General features: G+C 36.5%; 1 protein-coding gene and 1 long non-coding RNA gene across 4 annotated transcripts in view; one reads left to right on the top strand and one right to left on the bottom strand.

The window, feature by feature from the left end:
* LOC146440829 (uncharacterized) overlaps window positions 1-20,225 on the top strand; it is a 48,428-nt gene that overhangs the window by 26,302 nt on the left and 1,901 nt on the right. Inside the window, exon 4 of the long non-coding RNA XR_014849686.1 lies at window positions 8,583-8,670. This is a non-coding gene — a long non-coding RNA (uncharacterized LOC146440829). The remainder of the gene's footprint in view (window positions 1-8,582; window positions 8,671-20,225) is intronic.
* The window catches only part of ITGB1 (integrin subunit beta 1), a 43,432-nt gene continuing 41,819 nt past the window's right edge, over window positions 18,613-20,225 (bottom strand). For all 3 annotated transcript variants that reach the window (XM_085050379.1, XM_085050380.1, XM_085050381.1), the window contains one exon: window positions 18,613-19,840. Coding sequence is in view for 1 of the 3 variants with exons in the window: in XM_085050381.1 (XP_084906507.1) it covers window positions 19,775-19,840 (66 nt within the window). In the remaining 2 variants the exon portion in view is untranslated. The remainder of the gene's footprint in view (window positions 19,841-20,225) is intronic.

The following is a 20,225-nucleotide window of genomic DNA, read 5'->3' as shown; positions in this document are numbered from 1 at the left end:
TAATTAGTCTCTTATCCTGCTGTGCCTTGTAGGAAGTGGAGTCATAGGATCCCTGCAGCTGTTGCTCTATCCCTGCCTCCCTGCTGGCTTAGCAAAGAGGTGGTTTAGTCTGAGGGCTCCAGAGCTCAGCAGAATGCCCAGCATTTCTGAAATGGTGCTGAAAGCTGCTGTGGTGCTAAAACTGAGACTGTGGGTAATGTCTGAGACTTTCCTTGTCCAAGCACTATCAAGTGGAGAGCTTGCAGATGCAGACTGGGTGGTGTGCAGGTCTGCTGGGCAGCTGCATATTAAAGAAACCAAGAGAATGTGGTTAGCAGGAAAACCCAAAATCTGAATGGCTATAGAAGGAGGAGAAACTCCTCTGGTGCTTGGAATTAATCCATAGTTCTTGGAGTCAATGTGTGCATCTGCCACCATCAAATAGCCTTGAGATCAGTGAAAAGATATGTGACCTCTCTTCTGATTTCTCTGTGTGGAAGACAGCAACAAGTTGCTGGGCAGTTTCCTTGTGCTGTCAATCTGAATGGTCCAGTATTGTGCAGATCCTATGTGGGTATAACTGTATTTACACTTGATGAAATATCAGGGGAGGCAGGGCAGAGAAAGTAGTACATGTGTATCTTTCTTTTTTTTCTTTTCTGTAAATGTTTAAATATTGAAGCAAAATAAAACCAACACACAAATTTTAGAGACAAGTTAAAGTCGCAAGTTTGTTGTTCGAGAAAGTGTTAAATATGCAACCTTCATTTGGAGAACTTCTGCAAACAGGCAGTCACTTTGTACTTTTTGTACATGATCCCTGCTTCCTTCAGTGCATGAAACTCGGTCCTCATGGAGTGAATTTGTCTCTGATATTCCCAGGAAATTTCTTTGCAGAATATGTAAACTGAATGTGCAGTAAATGAGGCAGAAATGTGCCTCAGAAAAGGAAAGGGTTCAGGCAGCTGTCCAGTCCCCCAGTAGGACTGAAATTCTGTCTTTCTGTGTGATCCTGGCCCAGTTACTCCAGTAAAAACTGGAAAAGTGGTGGAAGGCACAATTTGGAGATGTCACAAGTGAAGTCAGTGGGAACCCAGAACACACAGAGTGCTAACACTGGAAAAAACCCAAAGCTCTCCTTCGACTTTCAGAATAGGTTGACATTATAGTGACTTTGCTCTCTTTAGACTCGTGTATAAAATTACACCATCGCCTCATCCATCATCTATCATCATTTCTGAAAATGCATGAATTAATGTTTTTAAAGTACTCACAGAGGTGACCTGCCTTGTAAAGAAAGAGGAAAAAGACATTAGAAAATGATAATCCATTTCCAAGGCATTGTTTGCAAGTTGTGAAATGTATATCAACAAATTGAATGAAGTTATCAATAGCTATTGGTTTAGGGATTCCCATTGTGCAAAGTGAAGATGTTTCAGGTACATGATGAGAAATGAATTTTTCCATAAGACTTTATGACATGCAAAGTATGAAGAAAGAGGAATAAAAGTTATAAATACAAACTTAGTTATGGCATTTCCTAATCTGCAAATACTTGACCACCCAACATGTATTTAAATACAATATATGTCCAAGTTCAATATTTATAATCCAGCCTAGTAATCTATCCAGGATTATGCTCCTTGCTGTATCAATTAGGAAATATGAATACCTACTCCACGTGTTTTTAAAAGCTGCTCAGCAACTACCTTTTTAAAATGAGTCATCTCATTAATTTCTTCGCCTAGTTGCATGATTTGTATCTTAGCAAAGATACAGTATAATGAAGAGTGTGTGGATAAAATAAACATGCAGTTGCAAAGATTACATATTTTTACATTTAAAAATCATTAGCTATGACTATTTGCTCTTGCTTCTCCCAATTTATTGTGCTAATGTTACTCTGTTTTATTGTGGACATTACGAAAGGGATGGGGATTCTGTTTATTCTGGGATGATTTCTCTCTCACTGGAGCTGAGCACTCGGAATAGAAAAGGCATGTGCATGAAAAGGAGTGTTACTTAAATTTTCAGTTAATGAGTTTATTACACTGTAGTGTTGTATCTTAAGCTTGTCCTGTTGCTAGCCACTAATCATTAGATATTATGCAGATGATACCATAATTAGACTCCTCCACACTCATGATGGAAGGCTTTGGGGCTCTTAGTGCTGCACAGACACTGTGGCAATGTGGTCCCTTGCCAGCAAATTACACAAATAGATGTGGGGTTCTCTCACCAGGTGACTGGGGAAGGAAATTCCCCCTGAAAGGCTGGGGGCTACTCCTGTAACCATCTCATCCTCCATGCCCCCAGCCTGCCCCATCAGTGTTTCAAAATAGGTTATATTATAGATATGACACACAGAAAGATGAAAACGTGGGTGTTATCTGAACCTTACTATGGTTAGAATGTGTATAATTTTTTTACTTAGACATTCAATATTTCATTGTAGAAATAAGCAATAACTTAAGGATGCTCCACTTACTGTTAAGTTCTTTCCAGGATCACTTCCCTTCCATAAGAAAAACATTTTCACACAGGTAGTGGATCATGTCTCGTTCTGCTAATATTCTCTATTTCTTAAATATGCTTTTGGTTTGTATTATTTATATTTATAGTAATGATTTATGTGCACAGCAGTGTGCTTGTATGATTTTTGTATGATAGCATAGATGGTTTTGCACAGTGGTTTTATACAGTATTTGAGTACCTGACAAATACTAATTAATGTTGCCACATCTGTGAAATAGCAGACATATTTCTTTGACAGATGGGGGAACTGAGGCATGGAGAGCTTGTGTGAATGACCTAAAGTCACTTAGCAGACCTGAGACAGTGCAGCCCTTTAATACAGGATCACCTTTAATCTCTGCAACAGCATGGCTGTTATTTTTACATGAGGACAGCTATAGATTAATGTCAGTGTATGCTCAGATATTAATCTCCACTGATCCATTTACCTACAAAACTATTACAAGCCAAATTAAAACAGGTTTCTACTTCAGGCAAAGCTGTCTGTTGCTTGTATTGTGGTAAAACTTAATCTAGATGTTTCAAAATAAATGGGATTGTCAAGGCATTGCTGTAATTGGTGTATCTGCAGCACAGTTTTCACTTACCAAGGGATGATTGAATCAGAGGAAAAAAATCCTGGAAGAAAAGAAGAAGAAGCATTACAAGTACTGATTTTGGAAAAGTATTTATATGTATTGTTTTAACCTTTTTTTTTTTTTTTTTGTGGTTATTGTTTTGATACCTTTCTTAAAAGGAACAACAGTTTTTAAATTTGGGAAATGAAAAGGATAAATTCTTAAAGGGTGGTAAAATCACCTAAGTGGACTCTTTTATTCCTCTTTCAAAGAAATGGGAAATGTAATATAAGATTAATTTCACATAACTTTGGAGGTCTCTCACACAGACATTTGTGTTTGAGCTGGTCTACTAAACTCTTTCCATAGTTAACAGAGATAATCAGGCATTTCTAATGAACAATTTATCTGAACTGTTTTAAGGACCTATTTTGGGGAAAGATTAATTGCATTCTAGAAACATCCATTTCTTTCCGCTTGCTAGAAAGTCAAACAAGTTTAATTAGAGACTAATTCAAATGTAGACTGGTAAACTGGATGAGATGAATTACTGATTCTGAGTAATCTTACAGCTTGCCCATATTTTTTACTGGAACACTGAAAAATATCTTCTATATACCAAAAGCATTGATGGAATGCTAAAATACAGCAGCTTAAAAAAAAAGGCAAGAAATGGAAATTTGATAAGTCCTGTCCTCTGTACTAAATTCTGTAAATTTAATAATACACAAATTTTAGAAGTATGGCAAATTTTTGTATATACTGGAATATTCATTTGTCTTTCTTAGCTTTCATTTTAAAATTCCATTTTGTAAGTTGTATAATTCTTTTAATGGAAGGTATTCTATTTCAAGGTATTAAACAAGTTTCAACTTAAAAGTTGAGGAACTCTAAACTCTAAAATTAGGGAAATTTTTCAGTAATTTCTCATAAAAGCTTAATTCAACTTTTCTATTTTCAGTTTGTGCTATTTGAAAAGCTTTAAATGTTTTAACCACTTTTTATGTTTTTACTTTTATATTTAAAGATAACTGTGCTACAGGTATTATTTAAATGTATATTTGACTTGAAGCTTAAACAATTTTGAAATTTAAAGGATCTGAGGAAATGCTTCAGCTGAAAAAGGATTGAGGAAATGTTTATAAGCATTGAAGTGAACCTGAGAAGCAAAAGAATTTCAATGTAAATATGTTTATAATATATACTTTAATAGGAAGCTTCAAAGGCTAACAAGCAACTTAGCAAAATCTATTTGTATTCAAGACACAAGTTTTTCAAGAAACATTAGTTACAAAAATGCAGAAGAGGATCACAATGGTGTTTCTGACTATGAAAAAAATGCTGAAGATTCATCTAAGAAAGGACAAAAAATTACTTAAAAGTGAAGGCAACAGTACAGTGTTACCATCCAAGTTCAATACTGAAAGTGATGAATTAGTACAGAAATTGGCAGTAGTCAATTCAGGGAAAGAAGCTATTAAAAAAAAAAGTCCTCCATGAATGGAAGAAACTGGAGAAGTTGTAGCACCACCTGAAAAAAGGTTATTAAATGATGAAACTAAGGACTAGCAGAGAGGAAGAAGTGTAGCAATCATGTGGATTCAGCAGGCAAGTTAAAAAAAAAAGCATATTTAGAAGTAAGGTGAGGTGGATAAACCTAAGAAATTATACTCACCCCAATTAATCTCAGAAAGACAAGAGAAAATTGCTGCATCTGCATTCCATTTCTTTGGCATTCATAAAGCTGATTCACACAATAATTTTAACCTGGCATTATTAAACACATTTATAAAAATAGATAAGCACTCTTATCCACTTGCTGCAGGTGAAATCTGTGATACAGAGAGGTAAGAATTCAGCCAGGCTCTCATAGGTAATACTTCAGGTTCTGCCATGAAATACCTTATGTCACTATAATTTACATCCTCTCTAATGATTGTGCTGAGTTATGTCTGTGTTCAGTGGCTGTTTTATTTCTTTCTCCTCCATCTGAATAGAAAGCCCTTTATCTCAGTCATGTAAACTCTAAATTCATCCAGCCTTCAGGCAGGTTTCCTTCATATTCTTGGGAAAAAGAGTGCTTTTGAAGGAGGATGGGATGGGATGGGATATGATACTTGTGTTTGTCATTTTCCAAAGAAGAGTCCTATATTTCTTTTTTTTTTTTTTCCCTGGTTAATACAGTATCAAGAATCAGCCATGATAACTAACTGCCTTTGTTCTACAGTAAGTAGGCAGAAACCCAATACAGGAAAAACGGATCAAATTACTGAGTTCAATCCAGCTGCAGCAAGATGTATTTTCCTGCTGGTTTTAGTCTAAAGAAGCTCAAGCTTGATGGTAGGAGATGGTTGAGTCTTTTGGCATAATTAGTATTTATTTTTCAATATGTTGGTCATCATAGTGCCTGCAAATTTACATTGCATTTTGTCTGTTCCAATCCTGAAGTGTGTTTTGTGAACTTAATATTGTAGTAAAATATTTCAGATTAAGAAACAGAGGCAAATAAGGACAGAGTTTATTAAATTCTCTTATACATTGGACAGGTGAATTTAATAATTTTTTATTACTGCAGTATTGCTGTGCCAGTGCTCTCTGTCTGTTAGCAACTGACACTTAGATTAATTCAGTGAGAAAACTGTCTTGTTCATAACAAGAACTGCAGCCATTTAAACTTGGAGAAACTGATTGCAGGAAAAGGGATTATTTTGTTTTCCTACCTGTCCTATTATTTTTCAGTTTTGGTGAAATTATCAGGATTGAAAACATTTCACTTTAACTTTTCTCATTGTTTTATGGGAGGAAAATATAAAGGAACTGAATCTAGATTAAAAGTTGTAACAAAATATTTCCTCTATTTCCAAAACAATCCGTTGGCTCTTGGATGTTCTTAGTTCCTGTGTTTGAACGTATTAATGAGTTTTGCTTCCTGAAACTGTAGCAAACCACATAAGCCTTCCATAAATTAATGTTCAGCAGTTGAACACAGCAGGTTTGACTTTTGGGGACTTCTGCATGAAAATATTTTCTGTCTTGGACTTCATCACTTCTTCTCCATGCCACTAGCAGAGACTGCAGTGGAATGTATTGGACTGTTACCTGACACTTATATTCCAGTATTTGATTTGAGAGCCATCTATGAGATGGACAGAGGTAAAAGCCTAACACAGAAATTGAAATTTATAGGATATTCCTTAAAAACATTAAAATATAATCAATAACATATTTGGGAGAAAAATACTTCCATGGTTGCTATCCATGTGGAAACAATGAATATGATTCCAAAGGGGTTTACAGCAGCGGTGATAACCTACAGCAACCCTTTATTACTTCTGTTTTTCTTTGTGCATTGGAAGATGACACAGCCCATCCAGAACTAGTGTGTGAGAGCTCTCTTCCTTGTCTGACTTGTTCCCATATTCAGTCCCAAATATATGACAATAGCACCCCAATAATACATGTTCTGTAGTTTCCCAAATATTGAAGAATTTCTTTTAAGTTATCAACTCCCAGCATTTCATTGGTTTCATATCAGAATTTTCAATCTTGAAAAATTGATGGAAGAAATGTGAAGAAAGAACTCCATTTCTGAATAAGGTTCTGTGAATTTGCATAAATAAAATTGAGGGGAAAAAAGGGGAAACATTATTCAATTTATCAGTTTTGAAATTGGTTTTATTAACTTAATTACTTCTAAGTTCTTAAAGGTAGCTCATTAATATCTCATTTGAATGAGTTTATTCAGGCCTCGGATATGTTAAAATAAAAACATTTATTAGCTCACTAATGTAATAAGAGTGAAGAATATCATATAATGCTATTATTTTTCATTATAGAATGTAACTTTGGAAACCATCTTACCTGGAGAAGATCTTCCATGCAGTATTTTAAAAGGAAGTAGTAGATGCTAAAGATAACTATTTTCTTCTGAAAGAAGAATGTCTGATTGTAGCTATGGCCATCATGTAAAAAGTTGCCAGAGACCTTGGAATATGCTTCCCAAGCCCATGATTTTAACAATATTGAGGACCATTTCTCTCTGATACACTGGGAATTTGTTATATCAATGAACATGTTTCTGACTGAGCTGGTTACATATAAAAGATACTTGGGCATGCTGATATACAGAAAGTACAAATGTTAAATAATTGTAAAACATAATTTGTAAGGAAAATTGTGTGAAAATGTATGTGCATTAATGTGTTTTGCCATTAAAAATATTTTTGCTGCATGGGGAATATTCATACAAGTAAAGCTTATACTTGTGTAATAGCTGCCAAAAGAGGAGCCTACACCAGAAGCAGAAAACACCCATAACTAAATTAGGTCCAGACAAATAATAATGTAGGATCCCTGCAATGAAAATGATTACTTTCAAAGTGACTCCATAAATTACTAGGGTTGTTTTCTGTGGCAGTCAGTCTTCCTTGAATGACCACATTATGTCTTCTTAATTGCTAAATACTTTGAACTTGCAGGGTTATCAGGAGAAATCAGACACACCTGGCCATTCAAAGTCTCTGTTGCAATTTCTGAAATGACTGTCAGCCTTGCTTGCTGCTTATGAGCTGAAAATATGTCAACATAAGCTCATTTTTAAAATTCTAAAAATTAGTGAAATAATTTTATTCAATAGTTAGCCAAGAAAATTGGAATTTATCTCTGTTCTCAGTCTTTTTAAACTGTAAGAAAAAGAAATTGTTTGGGTGTTGCACTGATATTTCCACATTCGCAATTAATTTATTTCTTAACCTTTTCAGACTGTAAGAAAAAGATATTGTTTGGATGTTGCACAATATTTCCACATTGGCAATTAATTTATTTCTTAACTTTTTGCATCCCTGTCCCCTGAACCTTCAGTTTTTGCTTCTGTAAAAAAAGGTAATGATTCTTATGTCTGCAGATAGCTTTTTCTGCTTGGAAACATATTCTTATCTTCCAAATGAGCTTGTAACAACATAATAGAACTTTAAGTCTTGATTTTAGGTAAATATATAACAACAGAAACATGATATATATGAATATTTTTTTGATCTTGTTTTATACTAAGTGGTGCTTCAGCTATTTTAAAGCTTCAGCATATTGACAGGGAAGTATGCAGCAGCTTTAATATAAATTATAATCAAAGCTGTAATGTATTATGTATTTATGTATATATAAGATCCTATGGTCCAAAAAGATCATAGAATTAAATATAAAACATAGTTTTAAAATAAAATATGTTACTCTATGTCCTAGATTAAAGCCTATGTGGTTTTCTAAAGTAACCTTTGCTTTTTTCTCCATTCCCACTGAATTAGAACTTCTACTGAATGGTGAAAGACTGCCATTAATGAAGCAAGTAAGTAAAATCCAACAAGCTGCAGCAGCAGAAGCTGGCCTGGAAACTGGTAAATGGAAAGCTGCTCATGTAGGGTCCTGATTAGAGAACATTAAGCATGTCATGAGCATGTTGACCCTTTGCCCTCCTTGAAGTGCTAATTATCTTCTTGGTTTCTTCTTTTCCCCCAGCTGTTACTGAAACTTGACCAACTCCATAAAATCTTATGTTTGTGGCAGTTTCTCATCTATCTGTATGAAATGGCTAGTAAAGGATGAGGTAAGGATGCAATAAAGGATGAGGTAAAGATATGCTACAGTGAAATGTAAAATTCTCACCTGGGGGTGAAACTGCCAACATCTGTGCTATGCACATGCTTTCCAAAATGGGCCCAAATTCCTGTGTCTGGGCTGTTCTCACATTGCCTTCATCACTGAGTGAAACTGCAGGGACTGCAGCTGCCTGCAGCAAGAAATGCCAGGAAGGCCACTTCTTAGGAGTTACACAAAGTTTACTTCACTCTTTTTAGAAAACACTGTGTGCCAGTTTCTAGAGGAAAAACAGGCACCGTTTAGATGTTTTCTCTACTGAACATCTTTCTGAGTAGCTTTTATCTTTGTGAAGGAAACAGTGGAGCTTTGGCACAGTGAAACTTGCTAAGCTGTCATCAGGTACAGAAGATCTGAAAGGCAAAGAAGCTTTTGAAGAGAGTTAAATAGACAGAAGCACTGCTAAATGCAGCAGAGATACAGAGATCTGTATTCTATTATTTAGGTCCCTGTTTAATTTACTCTACCACCTCACATGCACTTATTCAGGAAATGTTACTGCTCTGGCAACTCCCAGTCTCAGGATGAAGAAACAGACACGAGTGAAAGTCACTGGAGATGCCATGAAAAGTAGAATTATTTTAAGAGGAACTTAAATAGGGTAAAACATTATATTATTTGATATATAGATGACAGACTGTCAAACAAATTACACGAGACTAGGAATACTGGCAGAATGTACAAAATATAAATAGGCATCAAGCTTAATGAGAAAATATGTTACGAGGGAACTGTAGAGCTATGTGGATGAACAGGGAGAATATCCACAAATGCATAGAGTTGTGCATGAGCTAATACATCCTGACAAGAAGCTCAGTACCACTGTTGCTGGGGGTATTTCACTGGTTCTAATATAAAACTAGCTCAGATATTTCTTCTACTTGGCAATCAGATATAGTTTACCTTGTTCAGCATTTCATTTATTATTATATTTTTAAGATGCTGACTTATGCTACATGGACACTTAAAAGCAATACTGAAAAAGGTAAGTTTGATATCAAAGGGCCTTGGTGGAAGAATTCAGATGGTACAGTCTTGAGTTAAGGGTGTTTCATGAATGAATTGAAAGGATTTTTATAAGATTTTTTAAATAACATTTTATTAGGACTGAAAGGAAGCCCCTTCTGTTTGGACAAAGAGGGAAAGAGGGTGTTGAGTAGGTCAGGATCCCAAAATGACATGTGGATTTTCTTTTTTAAGTACAATGCAAGGACTAAAACTTTGAAAGTAACCTAAGAACATGGACCTGAGTATGCAGAAAGTAAAGATATGGCAAGTTTTAGGAAAGAAAGATACTAGCTCTTTTTCTTAAGTTTAGTTAAAGCTGATAAAACCTTGAAATGACATAATTTGAGAGAAGGACAGATGGAGAATATTGCTAGAAGAACAATTAATGATGCTGAGCTTGATTTGTTAGTCATCAGCATGGAGATGATAACTGAGAATGTGTCAGCTGATGAAATTGCTTGGAGAGAGAACATAAAGTAAGATGAGCAAAAGGCTATAGACACTGCCCTGGGGAATAATGAGAGGGAGGAAAGAGAAAAAGACTCATCAAAAGATCAACTACAAGAACAGTCTTGAAAAGAACTGGAGTGAAAAAAATACAATCTTCAAGTCTAGTGGGTGTAAAATGCCAGGAAGGCAAGAATGATCAATGACATCAAAAACTGGAAGAAGGTAAAAGAAAGAAAATATGGGAGATGAAGAACAGGCAGATTATGCATGTCAAGGAGCAGTAGGAACAAGGTTTTCCACGTGGGGAGGCCCTCTGGGAGATGATAATGACAGCAAGATGGTCAGGAGCACTGATAAGGGCACAGCCCCACAGAAACTGGGCAAAGCAAGCAGCGCTGGTCAGGTTATGGTGTTTGGGGTCACCAAACAGTCCAGACCACAAGGCAAGTCCAAAATAATGAGACATAACCTGAGGCCAAGTCAGAATCAGGGTCAGAATGAGAGTCAGAATCAGGGCTGATGGCAGCAGCCAAGTTCAGCAGTCCAGTGATTGTCAGGCAAGAGGATAATGAAAAGACAAGTGCAGAGTCATGGCAGGGAAACAACTGAGCAGATCAAGGTCAGTGAGGCCATGGCCAGGCAAAGGCAAGCCCAAAACAGAGCCCAGGCAAGGCTGGGGACTCACAGAGCTCCCACAGAGAGAGAATAAACCCTCTCTTTCCTCAGCTTTCCCCAGCTGCATCATTCCTGAGCCAGACTGGACCACGGGCAGCTCAGCCCCTGGCAGGGGGAACAGGCTGCACTCAGGTAATTCACTGTATTTAATGACTTGTGCTGGACTCTGCCACAGTTAATGAGAATTTTGTGATTGGTTTAATTAGAGTCAGGAGCTCAGCCCCAGGCCTCTGTCTGACCATAATTCCTTCTTGCTGTTGCAGTGTGTAAGGTGGGAAAATAAGATACTATGATCTAGAGGCTGGAATGAGAATCACAGCTACATTGTGATACAAACAAGAAGATAATCTGTGTTTCAAAGGGCTTAAGTATAAAATACAACACATTCAGGAAAGAAGAGTTGACAAGCTAATAGAAATGCTATTGTTTTCCATTCCCTGTGCACTTTTTAATTTTGGTATTGTTTAAATGTGAGCTTTCTTTTCAAGGCTTAGAAATGTCTTTTTAAACATTTCTTAGAGTATAGGCTAATAATATCATGGGTGTTATTTACAATATCAAGTGAATTTTAAGCTCAAGATCCAATTGTTAGGACCAATTTTTTGAAGAAAAATATGAATGTAGCTTTCCAGCTAAAGGAGCTATCAAACCAGCAAAGGCTTCTTGCAGTTTTGGAATGAAATGTGAAAGACTTGCAGGAAAGCCTGGCTCTGGCAGGCAGCCAGGCAGGCAGCACAAATGGTAACACACAGCTGCAGTCTGATGCTGTATTATTTATTCATGTGTGTCCATGGAACAGAATCATGGAGACATTCGTATCTTCCAGGAGTTAAGAGTACAGCACTGGCTTTTTATAAACATGGGAATTATTTTTAGCAATTTTTAATGTTTAGAATTTTTTCCCTTGAGATGTGAAGAAAAGAAGTTTGAAGGGAATGTCTGTTTTCATGGAGGTGAAAATGGTCATTGAACTTCTGACACAGGCGAATGATATTTCAGATTGTCTGAGAGCTACTTAAGCATTTTTAATGAAAAAACATTTAAAAGACTGATAACCTAGGAGTGTATTAGTTGAAGATGCATAAAATATACTTCTGATCTATGTATGCAAAACCAGATTGTCACTATAAATGGAAAATGTTATGAAAGGTATAAATTTCAGCAGGTAGGCATTACTTGCTTTTATTCTCTAAGTTGTACAGAGAGAAGGTTTTACACACTTGCATTATATCTTTGTCATAAGTACATCTTGGTTTATAGAATTATTTTAACCTTAACTTTAAATATTTTTAATATTAATATTTACTGTGTCTCATATTTAGTATACTGTATTTACTAGGAGGATGCAAAGGCAATTTTTCAACAGTAAGCACTCTAGCTTAAAATCCTACATTACAAAAGCATGTAAAACTTTAAATTGAATAATATATCTGTCATTTTCTATGGACGAAGAAAGGAAATGAGCTGAAAAGAGTTTCAGCTGCAAGTCTGAAAGCAAAATTGAAAAACCTGCAGCAAGTGGAGAATTCTGTAGGAGGTCAGACAAGTGTACATGGGTCAGAGGGGGAGACCCTCTATGGGAATTCATCTACATGTACAGCCAGTAAAATTACAGCTTTGGTAGACATTGGGATGGATGCTTTAAGTATCTTTATTTATTCTAACTGAAAATACATATTATTAACATTTGTGTCTGACTTGGAATATGTCAGATGAAATGTGAATATTCTAAATTGATCTATGCACTGTAAAAGACAATAAGCTGTAACAGTCATTTGCCGTATTGAGATGGGAAAACAAGTCAGGGGATTGTAAATTCCTTTTTTGATAGATGCCTCAATCTCTTTCTTTCAAATTCAGAACTTAATTAATAGAACAGAAATATAAAGTTAATGATCCAAATACATACTGAAGTATTTTTAACATTAGTCAAATTTACTCAAAAGTTCTAAGATGATTTTGTGATGTTGCAGCCAAGTTCCTTGAAGACCTGTGTTCTAAAGCACAGGAGGCAGAGCTAATTCATGTAGACTTTTCCTTTGTGTTCTTTTCACTGCAGTCATTGCTGTCTGGTGTCCTTGCAGTTCTACTGAAGCTGCAGAACACTTATAGGCTGAATTCATCTTCTCTGCTCAGCTGCAGCTGCCTTCTTGCTCCAAGCCTCTGAAAAACTGTGCTGTGATTTAGGTGTTGGCTAGAATGTGTTTCATATCTAAGTATAACTCTTAATTAATCTCTGCCATTGTTATGTGCCTCTTGACATTTTAATAGATGAACTTAATATGAAAATTTGATGATAAAATATTGTAGTTATAAGAAACCATTTTGGTCTAAAGCTGTTGATAGACTATAAATTCTGAGGATCTATTTGGGAATTACTTACATATATAATAAATCTTTGAAAGATTTTCCAATGGCAGAAAAAACTTGTTTTAGAAAAGTTTTTTGTACTAATTTCTGTCCGATTTTCTGGTTTTATTAAACTCTAATGGAACTGATGGGATGTTTCAGACAACAGGAAAGAAATATTAAACTTGTTACACTGCAAATATCATACTGTAAAGGCACAGGTAGTGTTCAAGTCTGCTTATCCATGAGCTGATTGATTGTTTATGAGTTGAAGATTGTCTCAGAAAGGTACTGAACAAATGAGCTGATCAAGGAGCTGCTTAGACAGTTAATTTATTGTCATTCTTGAAACTGGAAAGTTTCCATAAAGCTGTAATGAAGTTACTGTGGTGCTAGTGTTTTAAAACCAATGGTTGTGCTCATGTTTTAAAAGAATATATGGGACAATATCAGTTTGATATTGGATAGGATAATTTAGGAGGGCAATATTAATAGAAAACTAAGGGAAGGAAACACAGCTGATGTCACTCATTCTTGTTTTATGGAAGATAAGATGCAAACCAACTTTTTTTTTTTTGAGCAGTGTTGAAGTTACCCTGTTTATTAATAGCAATTATAATGCTGGCATAGCTGAGATCTGCAAGTTACTAGAGTTTTGCAGAAAGATATTTTTATTACAAAATTACATAAATATGGAATTAACTGTTCTGCCAAGAGTATTCCAGCTGAATACTTGTCAGCTTTGTGGTGTGTTCCTTACCAATGTACAATTAAAATAGGTTATTTTCATTTTAATTTTCTATCCCAAAAAGGAATTAACTGAGGAAAACCTGATGACCAGTGTTATGAAGGAGCCTGAATCCAGTGCAGAGGTCTGACCCTACCTGCTCTGGCACTTCAGGCAGGATGTTTCATAAAAAAACAGAGGTGCCCAAGCCAAAGAGAACACTCCAGCAAAAGCTGAGTGTGTTAAATAATTACCTTTTTATAGAGTAACATGCCTTCCTGGTTTTCAACTGTCCAAAAGATTTTTCAGGTTTTTGATTGCACTGTGATCCAATTTCAACAAGGAATGGAGTCCAACAAAACTCTGTTACTCTGTGGTGTTCTCCAGCCACTGAACTGTATTGTACTTGCCCACACCCAAGGAGGGCTCAGTGCTCTGGATCCTGTATGGATGAAGCTGCCTGTGAAAGGAAACAATTGACATAAAATTTAGTTTTTAATATTTCCTATTTATTGAGTGTAGATAATACTTCAAATAGGAGCACAGAATGAGCATATTTGTTTGGGGATTAGATGAACTGGGACTTGGATCATTGAAAACTCCAGAGTCTGTAAACTACACTGAAATAGCTGAATTTTCTATTCTGGTAGTAGAATTCATGCACCATGTGCAAGAATTGAATATAAAGGAGTGGGGTCATGCTGTCTCCCTAGTCAGGTACTGATAAGAACCAGGATGTTTTTTTCTGATGTACCAAACTAAAGTGAAGAGTCTCTTGCTGCCTGGAATCTCTTCTGCAACAGCTCCCAGATCTCTTAATGTACATTGCATCCCATTGCTGTTCAAGAGATTTATGGAAAAGTGCTCTAGTTGTACATTAGTAGAGAGTCTGGAAATTAAAAGAATTTGTTGTTTCTGTTCTGGGAGGGATGTTTTGATGACCCCATTAGCATGACACAAAGGAGCAGGGCAAACTGCCCTACTGAAATAAGTCTATTTTTTCTTTTGATTCATATTTTAAAATAGTAAATGTCATTTACTTGTAATTATTGCTGCCAAGTATTTCTCTTGTGATGGAAAGGAAAATGCAGGAGGTAACCAAAAGCTTTTGCTTACAAGACTGGAATCAAAGTGGAAAGGTCTGCAAGAAGCTGGGGCTCTTACAGCTGGCCAACATTGTGACACGAATGGTAAATATCAAAGATCATAAAGGTTCCTGACCTTCCTGGGTCAGTTTAAGGGTTCATGTAATCCAGTGCCCTCTCTCCATCTGTGTTCAAAAGCAAATGTGTAGAGAACAGAATGTTCTTCCCAGCATCATCTCCAATTTCAAACTAAGCCATATTTGCTAGGTTCTGTAGCTAATATCCCATGACGATTTCCTCTTTTTTGAATTTATGTGTTCATTTAGAATACCCACAGTAGGCCAGAATATTTTACAATTTATGGGTTATGGGAAGAAGTTCCTTACATTTACTTCTTGGGGGAGTCTTAGGTAACTCTTTGGCTTCCCCCTACTCACCTTCTCCATTGCCTCTCTTAAAGGATCACTATCAAAGACAATTCTTCTTGTCTTTTCCAGGCTGAAAATCCCTTTGTATTTAATAATTCCCTGTATAGAAACTGGTGTGCAGCTTTTGTTAGGTCATCCTCCTCTGTGTCTTGTTTTACTTTATCTTTGCTGAGAAGGCTGAGACTGAAGTGATGCTCAAGATTTAGTCACACCAGTCCTTAAAAAAAAAATGTTTTCTTTCTTGCTTTTTACTTTTTCTAGTAATCCCTGGTTATTCTGTGTGTTTTACTAATTGAGCATTAAACTGATGGTCTGTATTTTATTTCCTGAGTAGGCAACAGTTAGTTCAGAGACTGAATTTGTACAGGGAATGATGGGTTTGTACCCTTTAGCTTGGTTTAAATGAATGGATATGGTTTTCTAAGGGAAGAGCAGTGGCTGTTACCTCCCCTTGAGGCAAACTTTTGACACTGTTTGCCATACCATCATTTCAGACATGGTGAAGCAGTTGACAGTGAGATGGCTTGTAAAGTGGCTGAGGGGGCTGTGATCAGTGGCACAAATTTGGAGTCACCAGTCACCAGTGGTGTATCCAGGGCTCGACACTGGGCCTCTCAAAGACTCATCAGTGGCACCTCTCAGATTAGAGAATAGCAACTGATTCCTAGGCTGTATTTTTTTTAACCCTCTGTGTTTAATAGGTCTTTATCCTTTTGAAGACTTTCTTCACATCCCCTGGAAGTTTCTGCAATGGTTCTTAATGCAAACCATTTTTAGAAGACTTTAAAAACCCAGTTGCATGAAATCATCTCTCTGCATGAAGCTGATTCCCTCAAAGAAGTTCAGATTTGTGAGATGACATCCCTCTGCCTGTGCTGATTCTTCCACAGTGTTACACTTATCCACGTGTCCACTTGTAATTTGTACCAGATAGTGACAGAAACATCTGGGTAATTCTTTTGTAATTTTTTAAGTCCCAGAAAGCCTCCTAAAAACTGAGACTATGTATGTTAGCCATTTTCCATTCATATGGCAATGAGATCTGGCACCCATCCTTGGGTTCCTTAAGCCTTCTCAAATGATTAGTATTGGCTTTTGGCAGTTTGCTGCTACTCCTTCTGTTGATTCCTCTCGAGAATATTTTGTTGACACTGCATTTTGAATCATTTCACTCATATTTGCCCTCTGCTGGGGAATGTTAGGTTGGCTATCTCATGAACCTCTTCTAAAATACATATACAAGCAAAGAATGAGTTAACATATTCTGTCATTTCTTTATTCCAGCTGTCCTCCTTAATCTTGGTGTCAGACTCCTTGTTCCATGTATTTATTATTTCTTGTGCATTTCATGAGGCACTAAATCCTTTTTACCATACTTGTAAATGCTTAAATTCCTATTCTTTTTTATTTTCAGCTTTTCAAGAACATCTTACTTTGAGCAGCTGCTTTTACTGCCTGTTTAATCTACTCTTCTGTTTGTGTGATCTTTCTGAAGTCTTCCTTGAATAGGTCCTCTGGTGCCCAAGAAAAGTTTGGTGGTTCCATTCAAACAGTTACCTCCTTGAATTAATTTTTTAACATTTTCTCATTTTGCAATTAGGCATTACTGTAGCAGATGGTTTGACTTTTATCAGTCTTGCAATGATAATGATGCCTGAATTCACTGCATTGCCAGCTGGCAGAATTTGGGGCAAGTACCTGAGGTCAGTATTTACAAACCAAGGATTCACAACTACTTTTGTTTACCACCACCTAAATTCTATCATATTTGAACTACACCTTCTCTCTTAGCTGGATCATCCAATCCTGCTTTAAAGCAAATCCCACAATCTCTGACACTTATCTTGAATCTGATCCTGCAGGATGGCAGCTGTTCTCTCTCATTTAAGCAACTGTTCACTTGGAGATATTAAGCAGCTTCCATCTGGCTGGAAGTGGCTACTGGAAACCCAGATCAAACAAGGGTTTAGAAAAGCTCCCTTAATGGGCCACTTAAATTCAAAGCCTTCAGCATCTCTGTGAAAAAGCAGTCTACCAGTGCACAAAAGCATTTTGAAACCAGGCTTGTTAAGTAAACTGCAGAACACATAACATAATGAGAGGACACAACCAGGTTAATGCACATGTAATTAAATATTTGCTTAATTTGGGAGCACTGGTAATGCTGTATAGGGGTCAGTGTTCCTAAAGGTCAGCTTCCTGTGTGACATGAATTCTGCATAGTTCAGAATAGCTCTGCAGCCTGGGAAAGGTGAAGAGGTAAAAAGACAGATGTGAAGGGGACTTTGACACAGCCCAAAACAGAAATTTGGGATTAATCTTTCTATAAAGTTGACAAACCAACATCCAAAAAGGTCAGAAATTTTCTCCTTTGTCTCAGTTTTCATGGACAAGTAACACAGAATGTGTTTGGAAGACATTTCTGCATCTTTTCTTATGGAGAAAATCCTCAGTATTATTGGGGAAGTGACCAAAGAATTAGGAAGGGAGATAAGTTCTCAAATGTCCCAAATAAAATCTCATCCCTTGTGGAGACAATTCTGCAGTCAGCATCAAGAGGAACAGACAACATGAGCTGCCCACACAGGTGCAGCTGCCATTTGTATCTAATCTTGTGGCCAGGTTAGATGGTCTCAGGCTGTTTTGGTTCCCTTAGATGGGAACAGATCCCCACAGTGCCTCAGTGTAACCTAAAGTACCAACAGCTAAAAAGGCCCCAAGGAATCGTATAGATTCCATGAATATATTTCATGTTTAATGACAAAGTGGGTTTGGTAATCTATCTAGAACATTATAGTCTTTTAAAAAGTTCAGAAGACTTTATTTTCCTATAAAATGTAGTGGTTTTTCACATTTGCTGCATGTTGTGAAAGAGTATTGACCAAGCAACAGCCCATTTGCTGGGACAGTTATTAAACTAGAGAACTTCTTTAGCACACAAACAAATGAGCTCTAGGGGCTTTAAACCAACAGCCCCTGCACATTGCAAGGTGCTGCACCCAACCTTTGGGCATTTTACAACAGCTCATATTTGTTATCCAAGATCAACTTAACTCCTCTCAGGGCATATTTGGCATTATTATAATTACAATTATTACCTCTTGCACAGACACTAGTCTCAAGCTTTTTGAATAGTATCAACTTCTACAAGACAAAGAGACGAGATCAAATATTTTAAGGTACTTTTATTTAATAAATAACTTCAGTAATAGCACTGTAAAAAGTGAACATCTGTTAAAATAAAAAGGCACTTAAAACAAGAATATGACTATGATGCAGTTTGAATGGTCAGAGGCAAATATACATGGCACATGTCAAGAATGATGTGTGACTCATCACATGACAAACTATGCAATCTTAGCTACAGGATAAAGGCAAATTTACAGCTAAGACTGCTCAAAAAAAGAGAAGAGGAAAAAGAAAGCTTGTGTTGGTACAAAAATATTACAAAAAGAATCGCAACCAAATACGTTAAAAAGATTAGAAGGGTGACAAAGCACCAGGCTTTAAACCAAAGAAACATTACAGAATAAAGACACAGCATCACGTAAGGCCCTTAGGTGATCTGAGGATGTCTTGGTAAGGTACTTCATGATACTGCCACCCAGGGCTTGAATTTACAATGAAAAACTAAGCAAGTTACCAGTCAGCAACTTCTTCAGTAATGGCACGTGTTTTAAAGCTATTTTTTCCTCCTTAACATTCTTCTCAAACCTTTTCATTTTAACCATAACCTGGCAATATGCAACTTGTAAATCAAAGGTAAGTATGCACACGCCTTTCAGTCTTTTACACTGCTCCCTTCCAGCTTACTCAACTTACCAAATACTTAATCACACATCTAACAAGTCAAAGACCAATTAACCACCAGCTCCATGCTACATGAGTTTAATTACATCTGCAAACTCAAGCCCTGATTTCCCTGTAAAGCTAAAAAGTTTAATACTAAATGGCTAGGCAGAGCCCTCATGCTGATTGCTTTAACCCCTTCCCTCCCAGTCATGCCATGCAGCATCACACCCTGCAGAAGACCTGGATTCACAGCATGGGAATGGGAAAGGTCAGAAAGGCACCATGTGACCTGGGCTGACTAGGCTACACAGTCTCAAGTTTTTTGTTTTTTGTCCAACCTCTGGCACCAATTACTCTTATTTGCAAAAAAAAAAAAAAAAATTAAAAAAAAAAAATTACATATGGTACATTTTCACACAGGAAAACAAACCTATATGTAACAAATTAGTAAAATCACTGCAGTTTGCCCTAATTCTATCTTACTGTGACTACAAAAATTGCTATGCTGCATACAGTGTTGTGAAGTTATACAAGCAGTGTTCATTTTCCCTCATATTTAGGATTGACCACAGTCGTCACTGCACTCTTGTAAATAGGATTTTCACCCTAGAAAAAGAAAAAAAAAAAGTTAACATTTAAAGATACAAAAAAAGAAACATATTTGTAAGAAGCACAAAAATTAGCGTAGGAAATTACCCATTAATGCTTTGTTTGTACACACAAATAGCTTAAGTCAAACTAGTTTTCCTTCTAGCAACTTGAACAAAGGCATGCACAGCTAATAAATAAAGCAGAGGGTTAGCAGGATCCTGTTCCATTTGCACCACAGAATTCCTGGACGTGGACTCATCTCAGGTCTGAGCCATCACCCACGGCATTTTAAAATAAGATGAACAGAATTGTAAACAACATTGTTTGACACCAGGGCTGACCACATTCTGCTATAATAAACATTTAAATAGCTTATCTTACATTGTAATTTAATTCTAGA

The sequence above is a fragment of the Lichenostomus cassidix genome, chromosome 2 (assembly GCF_008360975.1).
Source record: "Lichenostomus cassidix isolate B80296 chromosome 2, HeHo_3.0, whole genome shotgun sequence".
Lineage (NCBI taxonomy): Eukaryota > Metazoa > Chordata > Aves > Passeriformes > Meliphagidae > Lichenostomus > Lichenostomus cassidix.
The sequence above is the reverse complement of the archived record's forward strand: the minus strand, read 5'-3'. Positions and strand labels throughout refer to the sequence as shown.